The sequence below is a fragment of the Scaptodrosophila lebanonensis genome, unplaced genomic scaffold (genome assembly GCF_003285725.1).
Source record: "Scaptodrosophila lebanonensis strain 11010-0011.00,11010-0021.00 unplaced genomic scaffold, SlebRS2 tig00000092-arrow-pilon, whole genome shotgun sequence".
In the NCBI taxonomy this organism is placed as follows: domain Eukaryota; kingdom Metazoa; phylum Arthropoda; class Insecta; order Diptera; family Drosophilidae; genus Scaptodrosophila; species Scaptodrosophila lebanonensis.
In genome coordinates, this window is record NW_022060566.1 from 3,724,166 (window position 1) to 3,751,715 (window position 27,550).

The 27,550-nt window shown below is 41.9% G+C and overlaps 6 protein-coding genes across 7 annotated transcripts; 2 read left to right on the forward strand and 4 right to left on the reverse strand.

Moving 5' to 3' along the window:
* Window positions 1–289: 289 nt before the first annotated feature.
* On the forward strand, window positions 290–9,470 carry LOC115627388 (extracellular signal-regulated kinase 7). Its single transcript, XM_030523042.1, has 9 exons — window positions 290–838; window positions 904–1,138; window positions 2,809–3,341; window positions 4,466–4,656; window positions 4,713–4,919; window positions 5,071–5,229; window positions 5,294–5,390; window positions 5,460–5,881; window positions 6,532–9,470. Exons 3-9 carry the CDS (start codon window positions 3,264–3,266, stop codon window positions 9,242–9,244), a joined length of 3,867 nt encoding a protein of 1,288 aa, XP_030378902.1. The 5' UTR covers window positions 290–838; window positions 904–1,138; window positions 2,809–3,263; the 3' UTR covers window positions 9,245–9,470.
* Window positions 9,471–10,381: 911 nt separating this feature from the next.
* LOC115627189 (synembryn) lies at window positions 10,382–13,063 on the reverse strand. Its single transcript, XM_030522792.1, has 2 exons — window positions 12,888–13,063; window positions 10,382–12,826 (listed from the first exon to the last, which is right to left on the reverse strand). Exons 1-2 carry the CDS (start codon window positions 12,966–12,968, stop codon window positions 11,162–11,164), a joined length of 1,746 nt encoding a protein of 581 aa, XP_030378652.1. The 5' UTR covers window positions 12,969–13,063; the 3' UTR covers window positions 10,382–11,161.
* A 272-nt stretch (window positions 13,064–13,335) lies between these two features.
* On the reverse strand, window positions 13,336–19,298 carry LOC115627060 (kelch-like protein 5). The gene is made up of 6 exons (XM_030522607.1): window positions 18,258–19,298; window positions 15,656–16,699; window positions 15,023–15,230; window positions 14,831–14,953; window positions 14,521–14,760; window positions 13,336–13,659 (listed from the first exon to the last, which is right to left on the reverse strand). The coding sequence occupies exons 1-6, from the start codon at window positions 18,503–18,505 to the stop codon at window positions 13,570–13,572; spliced, it is 1,953 nt and encodes a 650-aa protein (XP_030378467.1). The 5' UTR covers window positions 18,506–19,298; the 3' UTR covers window positions 13,336–13,569.
* A 597-nt stretch (window positions 19,299–19,895) lies between these two features.
* Window positions 19,896–20,708, reverse strand: LOC115627389 (complement component 1 Q subcomponent-binding protein, mitochondrial-like). Its single transcript, XM_030523043.1, has one exon. The coding sequence runs from the start codon at window positions 20,706–20,708 to the stop codon at window positions 19,896–19,898; it is 813 nt and encodes a 270-aa protein (XP_030378903.1).
* A 610-nt stretch (window positions 20,709–21,318) lies between these two features.
* Window positions 21,319–23,607, reverse strand: LOC115627160 (dual specificity mitogen-activated protein kinase kinase dSOR1). 2 transcript variants are annotated; one of them, XM_030522743.1, is made up of 4 exons: window positions 23,320–23,607; window positions 22,370–22,997; window positions 21,599–21,925; window positions 21,319–21,531 (listed from the first exon to the last, which is right to left on the reverse strand). In XM_030522743.1, exons 1-4 carry the CDS (start codon window positions 23,427–23,429, stop codon window positions 21,418–21,420), a joined length of 1,179 nt encoding a protein of 392 aa, XP_030378603.1. In that variant the 5' UTR covers window positions 23,430–23,607; the 3' UTR covers window positions 21,319–21,417. The 2 variants fall into 2 exon arrangements, with proteins under 2 accessions (XP_030378603.1, XP_030378602.1); XM_030522742.1 differs by having other exon boundaries at window positions 22,370–23,006; window positions 23,320–23,606.
* Window positions 23,608–23,883: 276 nt separating this feature from the next.
* On the forward strand, window positions 23,884–25,921 carry LOC115627262. Its single transcript, XM_030522890.1, has 2 exons — window positions 23,884–24,455; window positions 24,516–25,921. Exons 1-2 carry the CDS (start codon window positions 23,932–23,934, stop codon window positions 25,759–25,761), a joined length of 1,770 nt encoding a protein of 589 aa, XP_030378750.1. The 5' UTR covers window positions 23,884–23,931; the 3' UTR covers window positions 25,762–25,921.
* The last annotated feature ends 1,629 nt before the right edge of the window (window positions 25,922–27,550 follow it).

Sequence of the window (27,550 nt, forward strand, 5' to 3'; positions counted from 1 at the left end):
TGTTTCAGTTAATTGCTAATATTGTGATACGTGCGGTCGCATGAATGATATGCCGACCAAATCCTGCAGGACTTGTGGGTTGTTTATTGTTGTTGTCGATTAGGTAGGCAGACAGGCAGGCTTTGTGAATATACATATACATATATACAATTATGTATGTATGTTTGTTTTGTGTGTGAAATCGAAATGGAAAATTAAACATTGAGAATTTAGTAGTCTTTGAACTTGCTGTGCTGATCTTTCAAATTTTCGTTGGACAGTCACAATATATATATTTTTTATATTTCACACATAACTCCCCGATCAGACACAAAAACACACACAATTTTCTCGTCATTTTATCTGAAAACAATCAAAAAATCGTAAGCGAGCGCCGCCAAAGAACGCCAAATGCCCAGCAGGCTAATACGGTAGCGCGATACTCCATAGACAATCCTATATATATACAAGTATATATATATAGTTAATATATCCAACGTTTTCGTGTTTAGTTATATCTAATATCCTATTTTGATAGTGGAAATAAAAACAGAAAAAATTGAGCCGCTCGATCCAAAAGTGCGTGAGTGCAAGTGAAACGGTTAAATTATAGTTCCGAGACAGTTGTTACACAATAGCAATACGGGAAGTAGAAGAAAAGGAAGAGAAGTGAAGACAACAACAAATCAGTGCATTATCAACATAAAGACCGAGAAATTGCTGCCACCCAAGGAGGAGGAGGAGAACTACGAGAACTGTTCGATCTATAGCTTACACCTAAAAAAGCATTTGCCAACGATTGGTTCTTTGTTTCGTTAACGGTCGGTGCCCGTTGAATATCGGCCTGGGCATTTAAGAGGTGAGCGCATTATCCCCTATCTATAGTATATCATCCTATTTATATTTATGTATGTATATTCTCAGCTTAATATTGCATTGGTTCTAGGTTTAAGTTTCTTGTGTTTATTTCGTTTGGTTTTAAACTTTCTCGGACAAGTTAAAGGCTCACATCATAGTCGGAACATACTAACAAACGGTCACAATAAAAAAAAATTGGGTGGCTGGGCCACATACTGCCCCGATTGCCGCAGCTGTCTCTGTCGGTTGTCAGTTGTCGGCTGCCATTGCTGCTGTCGACCTCGCCGACACATAGAAAAAGGTGAGTGAAATAACGAGCACATCTCATTACGCTTAGCTACCACCTTTCCCATCACTACACTGGACTCCAAGGTAAAGGATTTTTTCCGGGAAACATTGTAAATTATTTTCGTTTATAGAGCAATCAAAGGAGCATAACTTTAGCATTGCTTGGTATTTCAACGAACCACAAATTTCTCCATTCTGTTAATTGATAATTTATTAGTCGGACTTAGATTTTTGGACTTTATAGCTTCTTCAGCAGCTGATTGGTTCTTTATCTGTACATCTGAAGTTCTAAAAGACAAAATAACTGACCCGCTCCTCTCTCTATGTAGAAGAAGATACATTTGAAATAAGCCTCAACTTTGAGTCTCCAGACTACTAATTTACCATTACATTTTTATTTTCAAAACGGCAATAAGGTTAGACTCACTCCTCGCCTTTTCATATAAAGCTTCTATCGAAACGTTTTTATTTTCTTCAAAGAAAGGACAGACATAATGATAAGACTCACTTGTCTCATCAGGAGTTCCTATTGAAGCTTCAACTATGAGTCTATCGATTGTGCACTCTATACCTTCTCCTCTCTTCAGAAGATGTTTCTAGCAAAGCTTTATCTGGTGCTGTATCAGTACGACTTAAGTTCCAAAACACAGATAGGTCTATATGGTTAGATTCACTAGACGTACTGGAAATTTCCATCAAAAGTTAAAATTTAAGTCTAATAACCGCTTCAGTTCGAAAAGGCAGATGGGTCTATATGGTTCGACTTACTCAACCGCTTATTTAGCAGCCCTTTGAAAACCAGTCTACCCTATATGATTAGGTGGAGTCCTGTCTGTAAAGAAAGCACCTAAGAACTGACTGGGTATGTTGCCGATATAGACACACCGACTAAGCTTCCCCTCAATGCCAAGAAAAGCTGTCTTTAAGCCTAGTTCGGCATTTGAAATTTACAAATTTGTTGGCTAAGCGGTGTAATAAATTATTTCTTTTCTTAAACAAATTTGTATCGCTTGGTTGCATGCAGCTTTTTGATGGCTTTTCAGGCATTTGATTGTTTTGTGTGATGAGAGGTTACCAGCGATATATTCATATTCAGTTTCCTTTTTTTGACGGGCCAGCAACAATACGCAGCAAGACGAGTCGTTGCCCCGACCGTGGCTTAACTGGCAGCGTTGCCAAGACACATGCCAGCGGCGAAAGAGAGAGAGAGTGGGAGAGGGAGAGGGGCTGCTCTTTGGGCAGGCGATTGAGTTGGCAATGCTAGACCGAAATTGTTTGATGATTATTATTGTCGCCCACTTTCGTTTTCGGTTGCCCATTGAACATCGATCTAACAATAATATTCATATGGTTTCAATCAAAATGTTGCTTGATTGTTGCTGTTGTTGTTGTTGTTGTATTTTCAACATGCTTCAGCGCCTTTTTCATATATGTATGTACATATGTATGTATGTATGTAGTATGTATACATACATACATATACATATGGACTGTCAATTCTAGATGTGTGTTAGCATATCGTACACGCGATGCCTTAAAAGGAGTTAAAGCTTGAGTGCACTCCAACATGAGCAGCAGCAGCAGCAGCAACAACAATAATAACAACCACAGAAATGACAACAACATGACACCACAGCCATCACACCTCCACCTCTAGCTCTATCTTCTGGTACACTCCCTCAGCCCCAATCCACCCAAAACCTAGCACAAGCACAAAATCGAGCAATTTTTTTTAGAGCAGCACAGTAGCAATAAAAAGCAGCGGTAAAGGGAAGAACCACTCGCACCCAGCAGCACCCCGCCGCCATTCATCACTTTAGTGCACGGCGTGCGAAGGGCTCGAGCTTATTGCTCGAGGAAGCAGCAAATTGGCGCCCACTCAGGATTTCGTCTGCGGCCGCAACGGCGTGCGCAGCCGAGGTGTTTATGTTGTGAACAACATTGTTATTCCAGAGCTGAATGTTGTGACGCCGAAACGCCGTCGGTTCCAAAAGAAGCACGCTCGCTCCCACGCCCACAACCATACAGATCAGGAGCATCAACATCAGCAGCAGCAGCAGCGGCAGCAAGGCCAGCAGCCACAACAGCAACAACAGCAGCAACAACAGCAGCAACAACAGCAGCAGCAGCAGCAGCAAATGGCACATCCGACATCACATGATCGCCGTCTCAATGAGCTAGATCACAATGTGGAGCGTATATTCGATGTGCGAAAGGTGGGTCGAAGGTCCTTGACTAGGTGACTAGCTTTCAGCCCCTGCGATATTATAGACATTTGTGGAAACTCCAAGAGATCTCAGTTGGTCCCATTTTAATGTTTTTGGTCATGGACATTATTAAAAATTTAGGAAGGGTTAGAAATTGAGTTTGACTCTTCTTCTTACAAAACTCTTTTAACAGTCAGTGATGAATAATTTACTATATGTACATAAATAGTAAAAAGTATATCCCATATTCCATATAGAAAAGGAATTTGTCTGCTGAACCAGGTTGTAAAGCACTTGAGGATTACGAGTCACTTGTGTCTGTAGTTCGAACTTCTCGTCATTTATGAAGTTCCAAAATATGTCAGTTGGTCTGCTTTGGTAAATTCTCCTGCTGCAGCCTATGAAAGATAAACTAAATTACCAAAATCAACCGAAAGATGACGAAGTTTCGAAATCTTGTCCTGAGATATCTGAAGGGATTCTAGCCTCAGAAAACTCTTCCCAGCACAAAACAGCGACTCATGTCGTAATGTTTAAAGTGTGTTTGGATAATATACTAGCTACGTGTTCCGAATTCGAGAAAGAGGTTTCTACAATTTGTTTTGGCCCACATTTTAGAAGCCTGGTTGGTTTGATTTAGCAACTTAACCCGCCATTGTTGCGGCCATTGAAGTTACCTGATAATATTGCACCGTTAAAAAGCGCTTCCTAGCACTTAATAAAGACTTATCGATCATATAGTATCAGGTAGACTTCCTGGACTCGATTCAAAAACGTTTAGCTCTAAGGTTTAATCGTAATTAGATATTAGTGACATTTGTGAAGTTCCAAGAGAACTTAGTAAGTCCGATTTAGTTATGTATGCTATGAGATATGATCAAAAAATCTCCAAGACATCAAATTTACTCGATAAATGCTGACAGGATATATCATTCTGGACATAACAGATCGACCTACAAAACTCTTGATATTTTGATTGTATATAGATTGTTTTTTTACCAGCTAGCTTGAACAAGGTTTGATAACCAAAGAGTTATGAGTAACGTTTAGCTCAATCGGGTATAGGCTTTAGTCTGTGACTTTTAAAAGTTATCCAAAAAACTAATTGTTTTTTTTTATTATTATTTATGCAGCGTCTTGGTAAGGGGGCTTATGGCATTGTTTGGAAGGCTACAGATCGGCGACAGAAGGAAACTGTGGCTCTGAAGAAGATATTTGACGCCTTCCGCGATGAGACTGATGCACAGCGCACCTATCGTGAAGTTATATTTTTGAGGGCATTTCGCCATCACCCAAATATTATACGCATGCTCGATATTTACAAGTAAGTTGAGGAATAGAGTCCATAGACCGTTTCATATATGTATGTTTGCTTTACAGGGCTGCCAATAATTTGGATTTCTATTTGGTTTTTGAATTCATGGAGAGTGATTTACACAACGTAATCAAGAAAGGTGATATACTGAAGGACATACACAAGCGTTTTGTTATGTATCAGTTAATTAATGCCATTAAGTATATGCACTCGGGCAATGTTATACATAGGGATCTTAAGCCAAGCAACATACTCATTGACAGTAAATGCAGGTAAGTGGCTGAAAATTGGATAGAATTTAAAAAGATTTGAAAATATTGAGACCAAAAAGTGCCCTGAGGATAAGGGAAATTAGTAGCTCTAGCCACTTTTTTCCATCACCTCTTTTTAACCCTCCCTCCTTTTATTTCTGCTTCTTTCCAGGCTAAAGGTTGCTGATTTTGGGTTAGCGCGCACGCTGTCTTCTAAGCGTCGCAACGGGGACTTGGAATCTAAGGATGAGCTGGAAAATCAGCCTGTATTAACAGACTATGTTGCCACACGTTGGTATCGTGCACCAGAAATACTGGTGGCCAGTCGCAAGTAAGTAGTACCGGAACTTCTGCTAACTTACACCTCCATGCTTACAATCATACCGCTTCCACAGATATACAAAGGGCATTGATATGTGGAGTCTGGGTTGTATACTGGGCGAAATGATACGTCAGAAGCCGCTGTTCCAGGGCACCAGCACAGTTAATCAGGTGGGCTAGGCGTTAGCCTTATTTCTGTAGTACTCTAAGGACATCCTGTTTTTTCTTTTTTTTTTGCAGATTGAGAAAATTGTAAACGCCTTGCCGGACGTCACACCTCGAGACATTGAGTCGATTGGCGCCAGCTTCGGTTCTGTGCTTCTAAGCAAGAAAATTATACGCGACAGACGCTATTCGCTGGACGAGATGTTACGCAATTGTTGCGATGATGCCATGGGCCTAGTTAAGGCCCTACTCGTGCTAGATCCAGACGCAAGACTCACGGCAAAGGCAGCCATCGGGCATCCGTATGTAAATAGATTTCGCACTGCCTCAGCGGACATGGAAATGCGCGGCGAAGTCCATCCACCGCTCCAGGATGACACCCGCTATGCGGTCGAGGCCTATCGCAAGAGTCTCTACGACATGATAAGTGTGGAGCCACGTATCGTGGTTCCAGGGCAGGATACCAATACTCGCTCTGGCAGCGTGGCACGCGTAAGGTAAGTGTGAAAGACTAGCCATATGCCAAATGGGGGAAAGACAGCTGGGGTAAGACCAGGTTGTAGAGTTAGGAATGGATTTAACACTAAAAAAGAGCACTGACTAGGGCAAGCTTAGTTGTATTAAAGAGGAAGGGGTAAGGCGGTGGGGTTTTCCTGCACTTCGTGAATGAGTGCAGGAGGAAGAGGAGGAGGAGGAGGAGGAGGAGGAGGAGGAAGGGTCTAGCTACATCATAAAATAGCAACAAGCTCGTACAAACTGTTCGTTTTCAGGTGTCGTCGTCCATAGCATAAAGTTACCGATGCGTCGAGTCCGCCCAAAGCTACGTTGGCCGCAACAACGACTGTTAACCCTAAAACAAAGCCAAAAATTGCACAATGCAACGCTAAAGGTCCACAAAAAGCTTCAGAACAGCCACAACAACAACAGCCATCACAAAAACTACAACAACGACAGTTACGGCGTGAAATTAAAGTGACGCGCCGCACTGCACAAAGCCACTGAGAGATACAGAGAGAGAGAGAGAGAGAGAGAGAGAGAGTGAGAGAGAGGTGCCACCCCGTTACTCCCTACTCTGCCTCTACCCCCGCTTCACAATGAAAGTAATTTAGATATAAACCCGAAACCCCATTGCCTTTTTCTTCCATAGAGCAACAAAAGAGGCGGGAACCGTAACAACACCAACACCACCTGCCAGCAAAGGGAAGGTGATGGCGGTGGCAGATGTCTCTGGAGCTGGAGTCCTACGCGCTTATGCCGGCGGGACGACACACCCAAGGGTGCCAGACAACCACCCATCGGGTGTGAACGCATATGGCGTCAGTACTATTCGACGCAACTACACGCAAGCCTGGTCGGAGCAGCATCACCACCATCATCGCAATCACCATCAACATCAGCTGCAGCAGCAGCAACAACAGCAGCATCAACCTGAGCTTTCACGTCATATGAACAGTGTCTTGCAATATCAGCAACAACAGCAACAGCCGCCGCAGCAGCAACAGCAGCCGCATCGGCATCAGGTGCGTGTGGGGACACCCGTACAACCGCCCGGACGTGCTACCCGTGGCACCAGCATCGACATACCATTGGTTTCGCAGCCGCAGCCGCAGCCGCTTGTGGGACTGGGACGAGAATTGGCCGCCGTGGCAGCCACAGCACCATGCAGCACCACAAGTCTCTGGCAGGCACCGGTGGGTGTGCACCCACCGCCGACGCAGCTGCCACAGATGCCACCGGTGCAACCGAAACAGCAGCTGCCTCAACCACAAGTGACGGCCGTAACTCTGTCGTGGCAACAACCAGCACCACAATGGCCGGAACGTGTTAAGCTGAATCGCCTGCCTTGTAATTGTGTGGCGACTGATGCACCCCCAGAGAGAGAGCGAGAACAGACTGCGGTAGTAGTAGGTGGGCCGGAAGGTGCCAGCAAAGCAGCAAACCCACGTCATGCTGCTCCCAATAAGACGGCACAACAGTCTGGCGATACGCAGCATAAGCGTCAACAGGCACGCGCCCAATCGAAATCAACCCAGAAGCGAACAGCAAACAGCTTGACGCACAAATCGGTGGACAAGTCAAACGGTTTATCTGAAAAGCAGCGCTCAAGCAATCGACGTGGTCAACGACAGAAGGGTGGTGCTGCGACTGGTGGAGCAGGTGGCGATGCGCCTCAGCCACAACGCACAGCAGTGCCATCAGATAATGGTCCATCTCGATCGGTGGCGGTGGTTAAGAAGACGCAAGCAACTCAACTTTCTGCACCACTGCCACACAGTTTACAGCAACATATGCAACATCTGTTGGCGCAAAACGAAACGTACGATGCACACCAGCGCCAGCTGGATATTGAGCGTCTGAAGCGGCTGGAGGAGCAGTGCGAGAAGGAGAAGAAACAGGCTGAGCTCGACCAGAAGCTAAAGATTTTGTCTCTAAAGGCGCAGGAGGCAAAAAAGGTGCCTGAAATGATAATAGCGACGACAACGACGACAATAGCGACACCACCGGAGCAGCAACTCCAGCGTCCGCAAGAGCAGGAGAAGGCCTTGACCAAATCACGTGAGGAGGATCAGCAGCATATGCGGCGCATTGCCATGGAGGCATCACAGAACGCCCTCAGATTGTTTAGCCAGCAAATGCAGCTCCACCAACAGCAGCAACACCAATTGTATCAGCAACAGAAGCAGCAGCAACAGCTACAGCAGCAACAATTGAAGCAACTCCAGCAGCCCCAACTAGAGCAGAACCCAATCTTCTATCGTCAGCAAAAGCAACAACAACAACAACAACAACAACAAGCAACAGGAACCAGTCTAGCCAGCTTCGCGCTGCCTCCCTGCAACTGCCCCGCCAACCAATGCATCGCCAGTGTGTCCTCAATGGATCCCAGTGCGCAGACCTGCTACAAGAGCCGCATCAACTATTTGGAGTCGGAGATGGCCAAGTGTAAGCGTCAGCTGGTCAGCTATGTTCAGGATAATCAGCAATTGATGAGCTATCGCGGTGTTCGCTATCATTTGGAACAGCTACAGAAAACGGATCAGTTCAGTGGGATGTTCGACCTGGGAGGTGGGGGAGACAGAAAACCGACAGTGACAGAAATGCCAGCTAATGGGGCAGAGACGAAACAGCTCGCATCCCCACAGAATGACTCGGGGGTGTCGGGCAGCGAGAATAGTGCCTCGCCTGTTGATCGGAAGCCTTTTTTTGATGGACTGAACACCCAGCATAGCTATGAGCTTTTTCGTTTGGAACAGAATAAGCTGAAGAAGCTACAGCTTAAAGAGTTTCTCGCACGTGACGAGAGCAACGCCTTCGAGTTGCCCGATCTCTGCAATGTCTATAAAGCCAGAAGCTATCATGAGTTTGATCAAGAAGACGATACTGCATCGGAGGCACCCGGAACGTCAAGTGATGCTCGATGTTTGGTTGACGATGGAACTTCTAGTTCATGTTTTTATCGCAGCGATTCTATGTGTCCATTACGTGGTTCCATTTATTTTTCCGATCGCTTAAGCGAGGACACAAAAACCGAAGCCGGCGCTCAGCCCCAAGCCATCTACAGTTCACCCACAGCAGCTGAGCGCTATTTACGTGAATTATGGGATGACCTTACACCACGAAATCCTCCATTAAGGTCACCAAGACGTCCACAGCCAACGGGTGTCAATGGACCGAGTCGATTCCACACCCAGGAGGAATGGCTACGTGTCTGCCAGAATCCCATCAACCCACGTCAGTCCGTTGTGCCAATCCAACGCATGCGTCCAGAGGATATACAGGAGGTTACTTTCTTTGGTGGAGACCTATCCACCGCCTATAATGAGTTCCAGAATAGCAACGATCAGACTTATTCAAAATAATGCAGCAACATACGAGTACCAGTTTAAAAAAAAAAAGAGCAGCTAGTATAGCAAAATATGTGCGCGTTAGCTTCGTTTAGAACAGATATCTATTTAGGACCTAGTTATATTGTGTAGTTTAGAGAAATGTTAGATATACAACTAGATAGATTTGTAGAGAAAATAGTGCTATAAATACGATATGTAAATTAATCAATTTATTTCATTGCTGAATAAAAACTTAAGAAGCAACGCAAAACCAGACACTTTCTGGATTATCATGGCAGCTTTGACGATCTTTAGCTATTCCCTATTTCATGCCTTGGAAGTTGGGTTACACACTCCACATAACCCCTGGGAAATATCGCCTAAGGGTTAAAAATAATACGAGAAAGTTGAATTTGAAGAACCCATTTTATAAAGGTATAATAAATACTATAAGACGGATCGATATAGACATGTTCATATGAACAACGAGAATTTTAGAACCATAACAGCTGGGGAGACCAAGCTTATCCATACACATTATTTTATATGGCCGCTATAGGCTCGGTCGGTGTAAAGTTGGATAATGTTTTGGCTTATGAACATATCTTGCACCTATAATCGGCCTATTCTACAACTATGTATGCACATATATCGTACACTTGCCATATAAATGATCAGTGCAGAAATAAGTCTAAGTATTACAAAATTGCCTGTTTATTGTGATATCGAAAGATTTTGGTAATTTGAAATTTCAGAAAAATCGAACAATTGATCTGTTTATTTTGGTATCGTAATCAGGTGAGGTATTGATTAGTTTTTTATAGTGCCCCATTATTATCCGAAGTTTCATTTAAATTGGCTGACTATACCAGCTTTGCGATATAGAAACGAGGAGCAGTTCAAAAATCGGATGAACATTTTGTTTTGATTTTTAAAACCTTTCACCAATTGATATCTTTATCTGAATTATATTATTTATACGAGCATTTTTTAGGTCTGCAGTCAGAAACCAGTGAGATGCAAATAAAACAGCGCTCCTTCCCTTATTCTTTAGAGAAATGTAGTTTTATTTTGTTTTTCTTTTTTTTACATTTTTTCAACCCATTGTTGTAATGAATTGTGAAAGCGTTGCTTATTATCTCTTTGCACACTGTTTGCTGTTTATTTATTTATTTTTGTTTGATAGTTCGAACAATTGCGTGGTAAATACTATTGCCTACCGATTTGTAAGTCGGTTCATTGTTAATTGATTTGAACACAATAAAGCTCTATATGCGGTTTTCTTATATAGGTATATTAAAAATTTTTACAGATCGACTAATACAAGAGTTTAAAGTTTTGCGTCTCCTTTTAATAGGGTTTTAAAGGTTTATTTTTTAAAACATAATGTCTAGCGTTTGTAGAGCTTTTTGGTTTAGTTGCGTGAATTATTTAATTACACACAGGCATCTATTTCTTAAATATATGTACGCGCTAACAAATAGTTTGTTGTTAATTGTAATTGTTTTTTAGAATGTGTTTCTCTAAGCCTATAATTCAACAATGATTCGTTTAGATAATGTTTTGTAGAGAAAAAAGGTGGCTGTCTTGAAGTGATGATTAATTAATAATTACATACATACATACTCGTATGTAAATGAGCATACAAAATATCGTACATAGCCTTATTATATACACAACTTGTATATATGAAACAATATAAATACATGCACTTTTTTAAATTACAAAAATTGTAGTCAATAATAATAAATTTTCTACTTGAAGTTACACGATTTTGTATACATACGCGTATTTGTTTAGAAGTTTATTAATACGTTATAGTGATCCGTCAATTTGTAAAAATGTTTTAGCTTAATTGTTGTTGCTGCTTTTTCGTTGTCCCAACCACGAGCGGAAGACAAACGTACGATTGTTTTTTTGCATATTAGTTTTGTGAATAATTAGTTTAGTTTAGAATTTGCGCTTTTGTTCCAATTGCTGTTGCGGCAATTCCTCCTGTAATTGCAATATGTGTTCCAACGGCTGTGGTTTGCCGTCCTTGTCGATGTAAGCAGGCTGCAGGATGTTGCCCTTTTGGAGCTTATCGATGAGGGATACTAGTTGCACCGCTTCGTATTCTTTTTGCTCTTCGGACATGCCCTCAAAGGGATTGTGTTTGGGCATCTCGTAGCAACCAGATACAGGATTGATGTGCTGCTGCAGTTTTTTGTATTCTTCGGTATCGCTATCCTCGCTGTCCGATGAGTACTCAGTACTCTCCATACGCCGGCAATCCAGCAGGCCGAGGCGAGCAAAGAGGCCGGCAGCATTGCCGTACCCGGTATATTTAATCATTCGATTGACATCCTCCTTGCACAGCACGAACAGCAGTTCCGCAGACAAATCACGTAGAATCATGGCGGGCAGGGTGAGAAAGCGACACAAATAGTTTCTCAGCTCATGACCTATTTCCGGCCGATGATGAACATCTCGCAGCGGTGGCAAAATCTCGGCACGCAAATAATGACGCATAGTCCGATCACTGCGGGCACATTTCACCAAAACTGTGAGCACTGGGGAGAGCAACTCATGCGAGCTGGCCTCCGCCTCCTGCTGAGCCAACACCTGACGCAAATAGTTCAGCAACACCTCCAAGCAGCGCACATTCCGCTTCTCAAAGCAGAGGGCACAGCATTTCGTTGGTTGACTGCTATTCGCTGCCACTGGCGCGGACGCTGCATCCACATGTTCCGACTCTTGCTCTAGCTGCTGATCGGAATTGCTGCACTTGAGCGTTAGCTCGATGAGGCAGCTACCCGAGATGTTTGTCAATAAGTTGATCGCATGTGTGACTACGGCACGTTCTCGTTCCGTCTTCAGGTGGCCGAAGCGCAGCAGCAATTCACGTAAAACGCCCGTCAAATGCAAACTCTGAATCTCATACTCGTTGGGGCTCTTGTCGGGCGAACTGGTGACATTAAACATTACCTTGAGCAGCTCACAAATGATGTTCAACTGTTCGTCACTGCATGCAGGTTCGGCCAGCTTATCATCCAGCCATTTGGTCATATAGGTTAGACCATTGAGATCAATTTGCAGGCGTGTGCGCGCCTTTGGCTCCAGAGCCGTCAGCAGGAACAGCAGCTTCATGTCATAATACTCCAGGGCGCAGGGATGGCGCATAGAGGAAGCGACACGTTTCAGTATGGCATCCACACAGTGTTGACGCAGACATTGTCGTCTGCAATCGGCACTTTGATAGACCAAATTACACAGACATTTGAGTGCCTCTGCAATGATATCATGGCTGCTGGCTGCTTCGCTCTCAGACACATGCGTGGCTGAGGCAGTTGCCAGTTTTTCCTGCTCCAGCAACTCGTCCGGTGTGGCGGGCAAATTAATGGTCGACACAGTATTGCCATCTATGCGCGCCAATGTCAGCAAAGTGTTCAGCTCCTGCTCAATGTAATTCGTCTGCAGGCTAAACTCATCCCGTGTCAAAATGCGCACCGTGTTGAGGCACAGCGAGTGGAGTGGCGCCAATGTCGTGTCATCAAGGATGCCAAAGATAGCTAACCAAAGGTCGTGCCATAGGTTGTCCGCCCGAAAACTGTCGAAGCTCAATAGATCGGCATACTGTAAAATGATTACAGTGAGAAATCATCACTATTCCAGTTTATTTTTTGATTTAACTTACCTTTTTGTTAAACTCGTTTAGAATATCGGCAATGTGTTCAGTTTCCTTGCGTTCAAGCTGTTTCAGCTTCTCGGCTTCCATGTTGCATCCATAAAGCAACTAACTGATATTTTTGTGAAAATCGCTTGCCGTTTGGCTATGAACTCATTTACAACAAATGCTAATTAGATTTTATGCTTCCCGTATCCTTCAAAGCTGCGCCCTCACAAAGAAAATGACCAAAAACCGCCCCCAAAATATGCTCAAACGCATCAAAACAGCTGTTTAATTCACCACCCAACGAGTGTTGGTAAATGCACCAAAAAATAAAAATAAAGCAACACCATCTACAAAAAACCCAAAAAAAAAACTGATGAGACCAAAAACAACAATCGACCGTTTGTTTTGATTTTTGCATTGCGATTTGCGCATAAATAAGGAATATTATTTATTACAAAAAATACACATATTTTTGAAAGTGTATACATTTATGTACTTATATAGTTTGTTTGTGTAAAAATATAAATTTATAGAAAATAAGGTATTGTGTATTGAAGACATTTCTCTTCTTTTCTTTCGTTTTTTTTTTTTTTTTTGTTGGCTTGTAAATTATTTCTGAAGCTTTGCTTGCTTACTGGGTTTCTTTGTCTTGATTACTTAAAAATATTTATATATGTATGTATGTATGTAGTTCTTTTTCGCATTACGAGTCATAATGGTCGATAAATTCAATGGGTCTACGTCGCCTATAGCAGATCGGATCCAATCTAACTGGCTTCCACTTCTTCTTTTTCTATAAAACAATGCGAAAATGAAGTAAGAAACATTTGAAAGGAATAGAAGGAAATAATAATAATAATAAATAAATGTGTATTAAGAATCTAAAATTAGCAAGTTGAAAATATAATCATTTATATACGGAATTGAGTTGGAATGAATTAAAGATATTTAATTACAACTACTACTAAATAAAAATGTAAATAATAATAAATGATCGAATGTAATAATAATTCATATACATACCAACTAAACTACACAACATTTATCCTACACTTCAACTTTCCAATATTTAAATGCATTCAATGTAAAGTGTGCGATAAAAATATGAATGTTGTGCGTTAAATTGGCGCGTAGTTCTTAAAAATGATAAGCCTACACACATAAATCAAATGAGATTATATAGAAATAATATATGTATAAAAATATAAATGTATAATCATATATGTATGTATGTAAATAGTCGTTGAAAGAAACAATTGAATATTTTAAAAATGCGTTGAAAGCCTCGCAACATGCAATGCAGTAATCGAACCACTGGGCAGGCGTTTTAGCTTTTTCGTTTTTTGTTTTTTAAATGCTTTATCACTAGCGATGAGATTTTTTAGGAATAACAACAACAGAGCATAGAACAGAGGAGAGGGAAGGGAACTTGATAGTGAAAGGTGATCACAATTACACCAAAACACAAACGAATTACAACGGATGCCGAAAATGGAATTGGAAATGGGGATATATACGAGTAGGTAGAAGATAGCGTTTGTAGATAACAGATTTGGAATGTAGATTAGCAAGAATTTGTTGGGCAACATCGGAAATTAAAGCAGCATAACGGTTCATACTTAAATAACAAAAATAAAGGGAAACAAAACTAAACTGTTGTACTGGGTGGTGCCGGCGGATTAGCGGCCGGCGGTATGGAATTTGGTATGGCGACAACACAGGAACCAGCTCGTGGAAACGACATGGGCGCCAAATCGTTCCAGCCATTACGAACCGGATCGTATTCCTCTACAGCCTTTAGTGCATGATTTCCATCGTAACCGCCAACAGCAATGAGACGATCTCCCAACAATGCACAACCAATAGCATCCCTACCCACAGCCAGCGAGCAGATCTGTAAATATACATACATCATGCAATTATATATATATAAAGTACTCTCTCCATTTCGTTTCCCGGCTCACCAGTGTCCAAGTATCAGTGGCTGGATCGTAACGCTCAACCGTTTCTGTGCGACAGACCATGGGATTGCTCGCTGGACAATCGTGACCGCCTAGAGCATAAAGAAATCCATTTGCTACGGCCACCTGGAAGGGAATATCATTAATTAATTGAAAATAAATAGATGATAGGTGAATTATATTTAATTTACTCACGCCTACACCGCCACGGCGTCTGTTCATGGGGGCCAGCAGACTCCATTTGTTGGTGTGCGGATCATAACATTCGATGGAGCGATGGCAAACGGAACCATCACGTCCGCCTACGGCATAAAGACGACCGCCCAGCACGGCCACGCCAGCAGTCGAGCGCATTGAAGACATAGGCGCCACATAATTCCAGGTGCGTGCAACAGGGTCCCAGCTATCAAAAGAATTAGGATTCGTTATAAATTAAATATTAAATAAAGCTCCGCTTTCAATTAATTAAGTTTTTTAAAAGTTATTTTAAAACGAAATATTTAGCTGTTCCGAACTATTCGGTTTCAAAAGTTTTCTTCTTGTTGGAGTGGTATAAAAAGTATTTTTCATTTCTTTTAATTTCGCAATTAATTTTATTTCGATTAAGTTATTCGAAATCAAAATTGCGATTTCCGAAATCAAAAGTATTTTGAAATTGGCTTTATTTCAATATATAAAAAAAGACGAAGACTTAAATTATTTGAAAGGTTTTAACTTTCTGTCTACATAAAAAACAATAAATACATGAATTATAATGTTATTAAGAGTTTAAAGCCAACAATTCTTCAGAGTTAGCTCAGCTAGACATCCATTTAAGTTCCGACTTACCGCTCCACCGTGTTCAGGTAACTCCAGCCATCGTGACCGCCCACGGCGTAGAGTGGTCCCTCCAAAACGGCCACACCCAGGCCATGACGTGGAGTCGCCATGGGATTTAGTGGGGTCCAAGACATGCTATTCAAATCCAAACACTCCACCGTGTTCAGTGTTTTAAGGCCATCGCGTCCACCCACCAGAATGAGCTTATCTTCCATAACAGCTGTACCGAATTGCAAGCGACGTGCTGTCATATGTTTCCAAGGTGTCCATTTGTTGAGACGCGGACAGTAACTCTCAATACTGATGGCACCCTTGTGGGCATCCATGCCGCCAACAGCCAATAGACGACCCACAGTCGATTTCCGGGGTGTTGTACGCTCTGTGGCGATCAGGGAGCGACGCTCGGGCATTAAGTGCCATTTGAAGGCCTCCATGACGAGCTTTTGACATTCACTGGATTTGGAAACATTCTCGACATGATCCATAATGAAGGATGGTGGCATCAATGGGAGTCGTACCAGCGCCAGAAGTTCGGAAATGTGCTGCTCTCGATTCTGCAAATCATGACGCACCCACGACATGAGGCTGTGAAAGACATCTTGCTCGGATGGCACATTGAGATCGTTGCTGGAGAGCAGCTTTCCCAGCTGTTCGGCATTTAGCTGAAAGAACTCTTGATTCTGGCAGACCTGCATAAAATTCTGGCAGGTATAAGCCTGGGCCAGCTGGAGAAGAGTCGTGCAGCTCTGCTGTTCAGCAAAGAACGCAAATCCCAGACAATTGGACGGATGCAGCTGACGGGCTAGGAAATTGCAGCAGGCATTCACCACAGAGGTCAGCTGCAACAGGCAGGCAGTTGCCAGCAGGGTTTCGACTGTATCTTCTCGTAGCTCAATAAATCCAGTATAGCAGTATTGCACCAATAATTGTAAAGCATCCCCATGTACCTCACCCAAGGTCACATCATTCTCCTTCGCTTCACGCAGCGATCCGGTAAACATGGCCGAGAAATATGCGCTCGAGGCGGAAAGCACCAAACGATGTGCCGGCACACTGTTTTGAATCAAATTATAACCAAATGGGGCATTACTTTCATGCGTAGGATTATACGCTTTGATATAGTTAATTATATAAATAAATTGTTCATGTTTTTGTGTAGAGTTATTCAACCCCAAAAATAGTTCACGTTGTTAAAGAAACCACATTATTATTGAATATTAGATAGTTTTATTACTTGAATACCCTATACCCGATGGTTTAATGGCTATTCTAGAATGCTTAAGCAATTATGTGATATTGATAAAGATATGGCTGTCTGTCTGTATGAACATCGATAACTTTCGAACCTTAACAAGTAAGATACCATATCTGCATAAGAGATTGTCTTAACCATACGCAAAGCAAGTTTATTAAAAAACTTGTGTATCTATGTGCAATGCTTTATATGTATAACTCCCATAGAAACAATCGATGCAAACTCTTAGAAGGATAACTGGTTTGTTTATAAATATTTTGGTATTTATGAACTCTGAAGCTTCATTAAAATTAACTCACTATATCATATACATATGTGCAAAAATCACATTAATATGAACGATTGATTTAAAAATCACTCTAAACACTAAAAATATTTCTGTTTATTTCGGTATCGTTACCAAATTGACGAGCTTTTTTAAGTGCCTCATCATAATCAAATCAAATTTGCTACCAATTTTGGTAAAGCTGTCAGGAATGACTGGTAGATGAATGGCTGTATCGGGGAAAGGAATTTAAGAGGCTTCTTTCACGTTTTAACCTTAAAATTACATATATCTTAAGACTTCGGGGTTAAATGGTTTATTCGATATTTCGCAGTCATCATTCTCTTCAAGCTTGTGTTATTATTGGCATCCTAATTAGCACGGCAATACGAGTTGTTCTGGACATATCTGTCCGTCCGTTCCGACAAATTTTAAATATATAAAAATGTTAAAAAATTAGACTCCTACATTAGTACGATTAATGATCAGTTACTGAACCCGTACAGGGTAAATGAGAGTTGGAGAGACGGTGGAGAGTCTAGCACTCGCGACTCGTTTCTTTCAATGTTTATTGTTGGAATTGCGTTGCCTCGCTCTTGGGTACTGGACCGGGCCTGTTGCTTGCCAGCAAATGACAAGACAAGCAGACAAAGAAATTGAACTGCGACAGAGTGAAGGTTAGACAGCGCACCGGGCCGGGCAGTTCTGCGGCAGTAATGGCGGGCGCCTGTCTGTGCAGCAGAATTGCTAATGAGTATACATACATACATATATACATACATATATACATATGAATACATATGTATAAATACATATGTATGTATGTCGTCGTCATCATCATGGGATGACGCTTTTGCGCATTGGTAACAGCTGCCACAGCTGTTAGCAGTGGGCAGGGTTATGGATCGGATGAACTGGAATTATTTCCTCTTCCCTTGCTACAATTTTGTCACAAATCTCGTGGAGAAGAAATACGGGCCCAAGTATATACTATATATTAGTAACATAACGTACTATTAAATGTCCTAAGATGTCCTAACAAAATCGAGGGTCACGGGATTCCCCCTTTCCACTTTCATATCTGCACTCACCGTTTGCCATCGATACCAGCGATGAGCACTACATCGCACAACTGCTGATTATCCAAATATAGTTGCATCCTTTTCAAAACGAAATCCGGATGATCGCGACAGCGAAAGAATTCATCCTGACTGCCCGCCGAGTTTAGACTCCCCATGCTGTAATCGCGCGTTAGGGACTCCTCGGAGAGCATGGAGACGTGACCGGAGGTGGACGCTGTTGAGTCGCGGCTCGGACTTTCTTTGTTCACTGTAGACATCTTGAAACTTGCAGTTGTAAATGGCTTGAATCGTAATCCCTCTTCCCCTGTTCTCTCTTTCTTGAAACACCAAATGACAAATAAGAAGCAGAAAAAAAGTTGCTGTCAAAGCTGGATGGAGTTGCACGTCTCTCTTTGTTGCCCTTGTTATTGTTGCTGCAATTTAGATTTCAGCTTTCTACTGCGATGTTGTTGCACAGAAACGCGGATACAATACTGCAACGTCTGTGCTCGGCCACTAAGGTTGACAGACTGTTTGGCTATTGTTGTTGTTATGGTGCGTGGTAAGCTTGTTGCTTTGTTGCACTTGCATTTCTTGTCTCGCACACAACGACACTTATTGTACATCTATGCACATACATTTGTATCTGTGTGTGCATGTACTCGTATGTGTCTCTTCACAAGCGCAACCGCAGACAACTCGAACTATTACAAGAACTGCAAATTATTTACAGCAGCGCCGCCTCAGACAAAGAGCTCTTTTATGCCAGCTGGTTTTGGTGTCTACAGCGTTCTACAGCGCGCTTTGTTTTTTTTTTTTTAATTTGTAAATTTTCAATTACACAGGAAATACTATGTACATGATTATTTGCAATTGCGTAGTGCGTGTGTGTTAGTGTGTTCGCATTACTTTCTATTTAGCGGTGACTCTCAGTTTGTCTGCACATTTTATTTTATCTGGGCACTTTTATTAAATAGCAACCAACCACATATTAACTACGACTAACTACAGCTGGTTCTATATATAACGTATGTACATACATATGTATGTATGTACCCTACCCATTTATGCTTTATTTTTGCACGCCCGCTCTGCACCGCACTGCGCTGTATGACTGAAAACAAAATAAAGCACTTTTATCTTCATAGTGTAAAGAGAGAAGTAGTGATTTTAAATGCTGCAACTTTAATTTACTCTCACTGCATGTACGTCATAATGTACGTGGAGTAAGTGAGAGCGCATGGTAACTAATACTTAGTTTTACTTTTGCAATTACTTTACGGCAAAATATCTAATATCTTTCGCTAAATCAAAAAATAGTTGCAATCTGAAAAATAGCAACATTTTTAAATATTTCGCGTCGCAATGTAAATACGCCACGGTACTGTCTGTGACGTCACACAAAGAGAACACCGAAAAACGGACGTGAACAAAGCCATCCTTCTAGCTTCTTTGTATCATGACTTATCTCTATCTATTGACCTGCGCGTCATGACGGCACTGCCAACAACAATAATAAAAAACAACTCCAACAGCTGAAAACGGTGGTATTGCCATACTGCGCATTTGCGCGCGCATTTTAAACAATAACCAATGAACCGTAAGAAATGTTGCCTGTTTATTATGTGTGTAAAAAAGGAGAGGTAGAGTCAATTACAGTATTGGGTTCTACTCCTCTATCTTGATCGGCTGTGGCAAGCCAACGGCAAACTTAGACAAGTTTTCCAGAAACCCAATGTACGAGTTATGTTCATGCAATGTAGCCAAATCGGAAATTTTGATGGCAAACTTCTTATCGATGCCCTTCTCCACCAACATTTCCATAAGCAGCTGGTACAAAGACATATCGATCATGGACGCTTCAATAGTATAGGCTCGCTCATTCCAAGCGTGCTCAAACAAGGAGACCTCGTGTATTTGGTATACCTTCGACGCTATGTCGACCGCTTGCTGCTTGGTTATTGGAACCGTATAGGGATAGTGGGATGCCATGTCTTCAGAACTTTCGAATGCCGTCGACTGGAACTTGCAATAAATGGATAGCAAAGTCTGTCCATGTCTGATGAGGACCTCAAATTTTGGTTTACTGCGCAAGGGAGCTTTTTCGTCATCGCCGTTTCGCTGCACACTCTTGCTGACATTAAAGAAAACCGTAATGCACTCGTTATTCAACTCCTTGGTCAACTCAACCTCAGATCCGCGATACAGGATGCTAAAGTCATTGACGCTAATAGGCGGCTCTGTCTGACCCTGAATGCGACGTTCCTCAAGGATTTCTCTTGTCAGGAACTCAACCAAATCACGGTCAGTTGCTTTCACTTGTTCGGTCTGCAATTCTAGCTTCTTCGAATGGGGCGCTTTCCGTTCTGGACTTTTCTGCAAATACGAACTACTGAACGAGAACTCGCGTTTTTTTGTGGTCCGACTGCCATGGACCAATGCACCCGGTAAGAATTTTAATAATTTTAAATAACGTGACATTTTCGGTCGACCAAGCTGTCGAAAAAAAGCAATTTCCTTCCCCTTGGGCTTATCCGAAAATGTAAACTTCTTTAAAACTAGTAGGTATTTCTTTATGAACAGCCAGGACGCAACTAAATATGTTAAGTGATGAAGCTATAGTCATGTGTTTTCAACGCCTCCTGAGATTTAATTTAAATCGAAAACAAATTTTAATGGCGAAATTGGGTATCCTTTAAAGATTTGGGGAACCTAAATGTCATGTGTCAAAAAGAATTACGGTACTTTCAACTGATGGCATATGATACAATTCTGATAAGAACGCGTATTTATGGTGAACATAAAAGAATCTATCACCAATTGGGAGATCATAACTGTTTCTTACTATTCGAATCTGTAAAATCTGTCTACATAATGCGACTTTGGATTTCTTCGTAGCTATGCAACTATACAGTTTTATTCATTTATTATTACTGTTTTCTTCAATACATCCAAATAAATAAGAAGACTAAAAAGAGAAGGCAGAACATATAGTGGCCGAAGGAAAGAAAGAGAGAAGAATAGCCAGCTAATACAAGTACATTGTACGTAGTAAATAACTACAAACAAATATATAACATATGTATGAGAGTGTATGTGAGTGTGTTGATGTGTGTTGATGTGTGTGTGTGGAGTACGGTAAACATTGGTGCGTGTACACAGAAGAGTGCGCGGCATAAAGGAATGCAATTTAGTTGGGCGATGTATTGCGTTTTGGCGTCGACGGCGGCAAATCCATTGTCTTGCACACCCATCCCGATATGTCCACCTCCTCCACCTCAGCCTTACGTATCCATGGATGACTCTGAAATGCGAAAATAATAAATAATATAGGCGGATTTTGCGCATTTATATTTAGATACTTTGCTTACCAATAACGTTTTAAGATCCGCACGCTCATCGGGCTGCTTTTTCAGGCATATATCCACAAAGTCCTTGAACTCATCAGAGAATATTTTGTGCTCTAGCTTGGGTGGCGGTTCATTGACTATATAGTCAAGCAGTTCAAATATGGCCATCACTTTCGGCTCCAGCACCGTCTGATTACCATCTTCGGCATTTTCAGCAAAAATTTGCTCTAGTGTGTTGGTATCAGGCGGTGGTATTGGATACATTCCAATGGCCATTTCCACTAGGGAAAGGCCCAGGGACCAGATATCAGACTGAACCGAATAGTGTGTGCCTTGTAGTCGTTCGGGCTGAAACAAAATTCCATAGAACTTATTTATTCTTTAATTCATAAAAACAATCTGTAAATTTTTGATAAAATATAATATTTAAAAACCAAATCAGACCTATTCTCATTTCGTAATGAGGTCAAATAACGCAAATCAAAATTAGTAGTTGATAAACGAAAAATCCATTTGACCTCAAAAGAGATTAATGGAATACTTAGACTGGAATTCATGCTCCTTGTCAAAGAATTTTGAACCAAATGCCTTCAATTTTTTTTCCATAGTTTCATACATCGAATTTGAAAATAGGTCTGAATTTTTTATGAGGAATAGTATTTAATGAAATACATATAATACAAATACATAAATAGTTGCAAAAAATACGTATTTTGATAATATTTAAAAATCAATTACCTGATAGTATTTTTTTGTATACACAATATTAATAAATAAAAGGTGTCTACTTACAGACATATAGCTGCGCGTGCCCACAAACGAGTTAGCCATCGAATCAATTAGCTGACCCGATACGCCGAAATCACAGATCTTTATCTCTCCACTGCTATTGACGAGTATATTGCTGGGCTTAACATCGCGATGTATAATCGCGTGCTTGTCGCGCAAATAGCTCAAGCCCTTGAGTACGGCGAGCGTGATGCGACCGAGTATGGATTCGGGTATGCGACCGGCGCGCTTCAATATGAGATCTAAAGAGCCACCATCCATATATTCCATGCATATGCTGATCTCGCCATCACTGACAAATGCCCCATAAAAGCCGACAATGTGTGGGAAATTGCATTCGTGGAGTACTTTTAGTTCGCGTAGGATTTGTTTTTTAATTGCCGGCTTCACCTCCAGGTGTATGAGTTTGCGTGCCATTATCAAATGCGTGTGTGTGTGACGGACTTTCATGACAACGCCACCGTTCCCGGAGCCCAGTTCGCCCAATTTTTCCAGATCCTCATCTGACAGTTCGCCGATTTTCTCCTTTTGACTGAGAAATACTTTGATCCGTTTGCGTTCAGTGTCGTCCATGTCTAGACCCTCCAGTGTTTCAGTCAGGGCATCGATGCTCGTTTTTGGCTTCAGCAAACTATGTGTGCTTTAATTTAACTTTTTAATGAATTTTTGCAGAACAAACTCAAAAGCAGCAAAAGAAAAATTCGGTATTGGTTTAAAGAGAGTGGGGGTGGTAGATGTGATGATGATGATGGCTTGATAGTTGATTTGTGGGGTGGGTGGGTGTGTATGTGTGTGTGTTTGTGTACGTGGGTGGGTGTGCGTATCTGCGTCATTTTGAGAATACCAACAACAACGTCGATGGAGACGGCAACAACAATAACAACACAACACACTTGTGGATGAGCGGGCGTTTAAACAAAAATAGGAAGATTCTAAAGTGCAAATCAACTTACTCAGTGCCTGAGGGTGTCTTAAATGGTGGTGTTGGAGCCACTTGTGCAGCGGCAACAGTTGCATCGACATTTACCGGCGGTAGCACCAAGTTTAGCTTGTTTTTCGACATTTTTAGCCAATCCACAAGAAACCGAAACGCAAACGCCTTTATTTGTTGCGGGCGGGGGTGGGGACTTAACTTGCGCGCAACTTGCCCGCACAACTAACAAACTTCCGGTGACAATTGTATAACGAAAAGTATTTTTTCGTAGGCGACCACTTCTTTTTGCCTTGGCCAAAATCAACATCGGTCATGTCAACTCCGATAACTGCCCTCCCTGTAACTGCCCCAAGTTGGCAGCACCAATACCATCATGCCTATTAGTGACGCCAACTTTTCAAAAGAAAAAGGCTCTGACGAGAATGAGAATGAAATCGAACATAATTGTTGATAATTTAAAAAAAAAAAACGCAAAACCCACAAAGCCGTAAAAAAGCCAAACATATTTCTAAAAAAAAAACGAAATTTCCGAAATTACCACTTCCTTTTTTCCGCAATTTTCGAATTTTTCCCGCAATTCGTTTTCAAAAACAACTAGATTTGACGCAAAACAGCCAAATTGGCATCCCTGATGCTAATCGATGTACCAATGTGCTGCCTCACAATCAGCTGTTTTCGGCAATGCAACAGCACCAAACATTTGCAAATTGCAGCCACAAAAATCATTGCATGCCAAATGAGAAACTTATTGGTGCCCCAAGCAGGCGCCAGTGGTGGCACTGACTTTGAAAAAAAGGATGCGTTGCTGGGATTTGCTCTCGACCTGCCGGATGAACAACTGGATACCGCTGTGCTGCAGCTGCAGGCCGCTGGCCATAGCCTTCAGCAGCACAACAACAACAACAGCGCGGCTGATTATCACTCTCAGCTGCTGCAGTGCGTTGACTTATTGCCACCAATGAGCGAAGCAACTCCTCTCTCTGGTGTTTACCGTACCTCAGCCGTGCAGGACTATCATGAGACTTATAGTTTTGATGGTAACGCTGGTGCGGCCACCGAGCTGGTGAATGTGGCCAACAAAGACTGTGATTCGTTGTCCAAGCTGGCCTACAATTTGTGGCGCATGGCCAAGGAGGATCACATTGTTATTGATCGGTAGGTGGAGCAATAGGTATACAAGTACATAATATTTTTTACACGCTCGAACTTCCACAGCAAACGCAACGAAGTTGTGCGCACCAATGCGCTAACCAATCAAAAGACCATCTATCGCTGCATGGATCCTGTCGGCATGTGCATGCGTAAGGGAACGGCAGCGGCAACGACTCCGCCAAAACCGAGTGCCACCAAGGTAGGGCGACCGCGCAAACGCACAGCTACCGCATCGGGTGTATCGGAAAATTCAATATCAGCACCAGTTTCAAAAATGGAACCGACAGAGCCAACGCCACAGCCGTCAACAGATGCAACTTTACGCACACGATCCGGTCGTATTGTGCGTACACTGATTACACCGCCCACTTCGCATGCTCCAGGTCCAGTTCCAGCTTCAGCACAACAGTTGGATTCATTATTATCTGATCTGAAGGACAAGGATTATCGCTGTAATAGTGCAGCGCCCACTACAGATATAGCCACGGATACAGTGCCATCTCCCAGCCCTGCTGAACGACCAGGTCGCACTGTACCAGAAAATTCCATATGTCCGGGCTGCAATAAAATTTTTCTGGGGCGTCGTCTCAAACGTCATTTTGTGCAATATCCGGAGCACATGCAGCGCGCAACGCCAACCACTAGCCAAATCGACTCTAATTCCCAGTCCAATTCAACACTCTTTGGATTACTGACTGCTCAGCTGCAGCGTCACTCCCATCTCAGCGAAGAGCAGCGTGCCGATCTCTTTTTGCATGAACTCAACGATTTTGTGGAGCAGCTGCAGTTGCGAAGCACACGTCTTATACGCAACACATCCGGCTTGCATTTTGTGAATGCACGGATCGCTCGCGTCCTTGGCATACCCGAAGGCCAGTACGCATTGGACATGTCTGCGATGGAGTCTGCGTTGGCGCCAGCTCCGGAACCAGAACCATCTCTGCTGCACGCCAGCACTGTGGCTGGGACGCGTAGCAATCTGGTGGATTATCCAGGACTAAGTATGTCATTGGACGACACTTTGACGGATGAGGCAGCACAGCGGTTGAATCTATCAGCCGGTGGTAAACTGTTGCCGCCCAGCGAGGAAAGTTTACTGCGGAATGTGAGCGATCTTATGCAGCCACCGGTGGCAGTGCCCACGACTGTTGGCGGTCATGTGGCGGGCGTTAATGGGGCGGGTGTTGGCGCCCTCTTGCCGCATTACGATCATGTCAGCGATAATGCCGTTGAGGCACTCAACATGAAGGAGACACCCAACGCGGCCATTTTGGATCTCAACGTCGACTTCTTTCAGTTCCAACAATAACATGCCAAGGCCAAACAAATGCTTTTACAAATTGCGAATGTATTACTATTATTATTAATATTTTTTTATTACTATAGTTATTAGTTAGCCTTACAATGTTTACAAGATATACCATGAAATGTACAGTTAGTAGTAGCCATGAAATATAAGCGAAGAAATACTCAGCATGAAATATGAAGTAATGTACCGTTCGTCTTCTGTAATTTACGTTTACTTGTCAGTGTTGTGCGCGTGAAAAGTAATTTCCGTCACGAGCACGCACGCTGAGGAAATCAAAATTGTTTACATTAATGACATGTTTATTATTTGTTTGGTATTGTATTGATATTATGCTGGAATTTTTAAAGGATCCAGCACCTTTTACAGCATAACCTTTTCTTAATGCAGATAATTTTCCATGCTATATTAGTGATGCTGTTCTGCGTTTCCCACACTTTAGAGTTGAATTTTTGTGAGGGCTACTATAATTTTGACATGAAACTCGCGTTATTCTTCAGCGTTATAAGATCACGCACGCATGCGTACAACTCTAGCTTTTTTTGCCAAATTTTGAAAAACGCCCACTGGCGCCACCTTGTGTCTTGATTTATGCAACTGCTGTCCATAACTGTCGAATGGCAGACATAAAAACCTAAAGTAAATGACGCGCGAATATTAAAACGGAAAATTGAAATTCACAAATTTTGTGAAAAAAAAATGGAAAATTGAAAATTCAATGGACGGCTGCCATTAGGATTGAGTCATTGCCCGCAAAACTGAAAATACAGAAACAGAAAATAAACGAAAAAGGTAAACGGCTGCGGCCGAAAGTGAAAATGATGGCTAATGATTTTTATGGTCTGTGTATTTACGTATGTATGTCTATATCTGAGTGAGCGTGTGTGTGTGTGTGTATGTGTGCTTTGCCTTGTGTTTGGTTAAAGTTTGATGTTTTGTTTTTATTTACATGCACGCACGCTGCTACCTCTTTTTGTTTATATTGCATATTGTTTGTGCGCATTCTCTGCTCGACGTTGTCTATATTTATGGGCTTTACTTACATACTACCCATCTATACATGTACATATAGATATACTTGTATTTACATACAAATGGATATGTTAGCGTGTATATAACGCACACAAATCACTTGAAAATAACTGAATCTGAATCTGATTGCTGTTGCTGCCTTAAAAATTAATTTAAAATACTTGTGTACTTAATAGTATTCGTCGTAAAGCTAATTATTTAAATATAAACATACATTTTACAACATTTCAATGACTGTGAAATGATGGCTCCAGAAGTGCTAAGGTCGCTAGTGACCGACCCTGAGGTTGACTTGAAAACCGATTGGCTACCATATCGTAATAATCAAAAATGTTTATTGTGTAGAGAATGATTTTTGCACCGATCGTTCCTATGGCAGCTTTATGATATAGACAGACGATCATTATGATGCATTCTACAAAACTTATAAACAATGATATTATGATATGATATATCATAATATATAGTTGGCGTGATCTGCGTATGGATAAGACAACTTGTCACGCAGCCGAGCTTGGTGTCTCTAGCTTGTAAAGCTTATTAGTTCTTGATGTTTTTGGGGAAGTATAGAGTGTCACTTTTTGTTGCTGACTACAGGCATCTAGTTTAAATAACCCCTACGTTTTCGAAAACAAATTCGTTATTACAAAATTTATGAAACCTATGTACCCTTTTGGATTCGTTCCTTATTATACTCAGTACAGTTCATCATTAAGCTACATAAATAGGAATTTCTGTCTAAATACTTTGACGCTGTTTA

Coding starts and splice junctions, on each gene's coding strand:
- LOC115627388 (XM_030523042.1), top strand. CDS start 3,264: ATGGCACATCCGACATCACATGATCGCCGTCTCAATGAGCTAGATCAC. Junction 4,920..5,070: donor CTCATTGACAGTAAATGCAG/GTAAGTGGCTGA, acceptor GCTTCTTTCCAG/GCTAAAGGTTGCTGATTTTG. Junction 5,230..5,293: donor ATACTGGTGGCCAGTCGCAA/GTAAGTAGTACC, acceptor CCGCTTCCACAG/ATATACAAAGGGCATTGATA.
- LOC115627189 (XM_030522792.1), bottom strand. CDS start 12,968: ATGGAAGCCGAGAAGCTGAAACAGCTTGAACGCAAGGAAACTGAACAC. Junction 12,827..12,887: donor TAAACGAGTTTAACAAAAAG/GTAAGTTAAATC, acceptor ATCATTTTACAG/TATGCCGATCTATTGAGCTT.
- LOC115627060 (XM_030522607.1), bottom strand. CDS start 18,505: ATGTCTACAGTGAACAAAGAAAGTCCGAGCCGCGACTCAACAGCGTCC. Junction 14,954..15,022: donor GACGCCGTGGCGGTGTAGGC/GTGAGTAAATTA, acceptor ATTCCCTTCCAG/GTGGCCGTAGCAAATGGATT. Junction 14,761..14,830: donor CCACTGATACTTGGACACTG/GTGAGCCGGGAA, acceptor GTATATTTACAG/ATCTGCTCGCTGGCTGTGGG.
- LOC115627389 (XM_030523043.1), bottom strand. CDS start 20,708: ATGTCACGTTATTTAAAATTATTAAAATTCTTACCGGGTGCATTGGTC.
- LOC115627160 (XM_030522742.1), bottom strand. CDS start 23,429: ATGTCGAAAAACAAGCTAAACTTGGTGCTACCGCCGGTAAATGTCGAT. Junction 21,926..22,369: donor GCACGCGCAGCTATATGTCT/GTAAGTAGACAC, acceptor ATTTTGTTTCAG/CCCGAACGACTACAAGGCAC. Junction 21,532..21,598: donor CGGATCTTAAAACGTTATTG/GTAAGCAAAGTA, acceptor TTCGCATTTCAG/AGTCATCCATGGATACGTAA.
- LOC115627262 (XM_030522890.1), top strand. CDS start 23,932: ATGCTAATCGATGTACCAATGTGCTGCCTCACAATCAGCTGTTTTCGG. Junction 24,456..24,515: donor GATCACATTGTTATTGATCG/GTAGGTGGAGCA, acceptor GAACTTCCACAG/CAAACGCAACGAAGTTGTGC.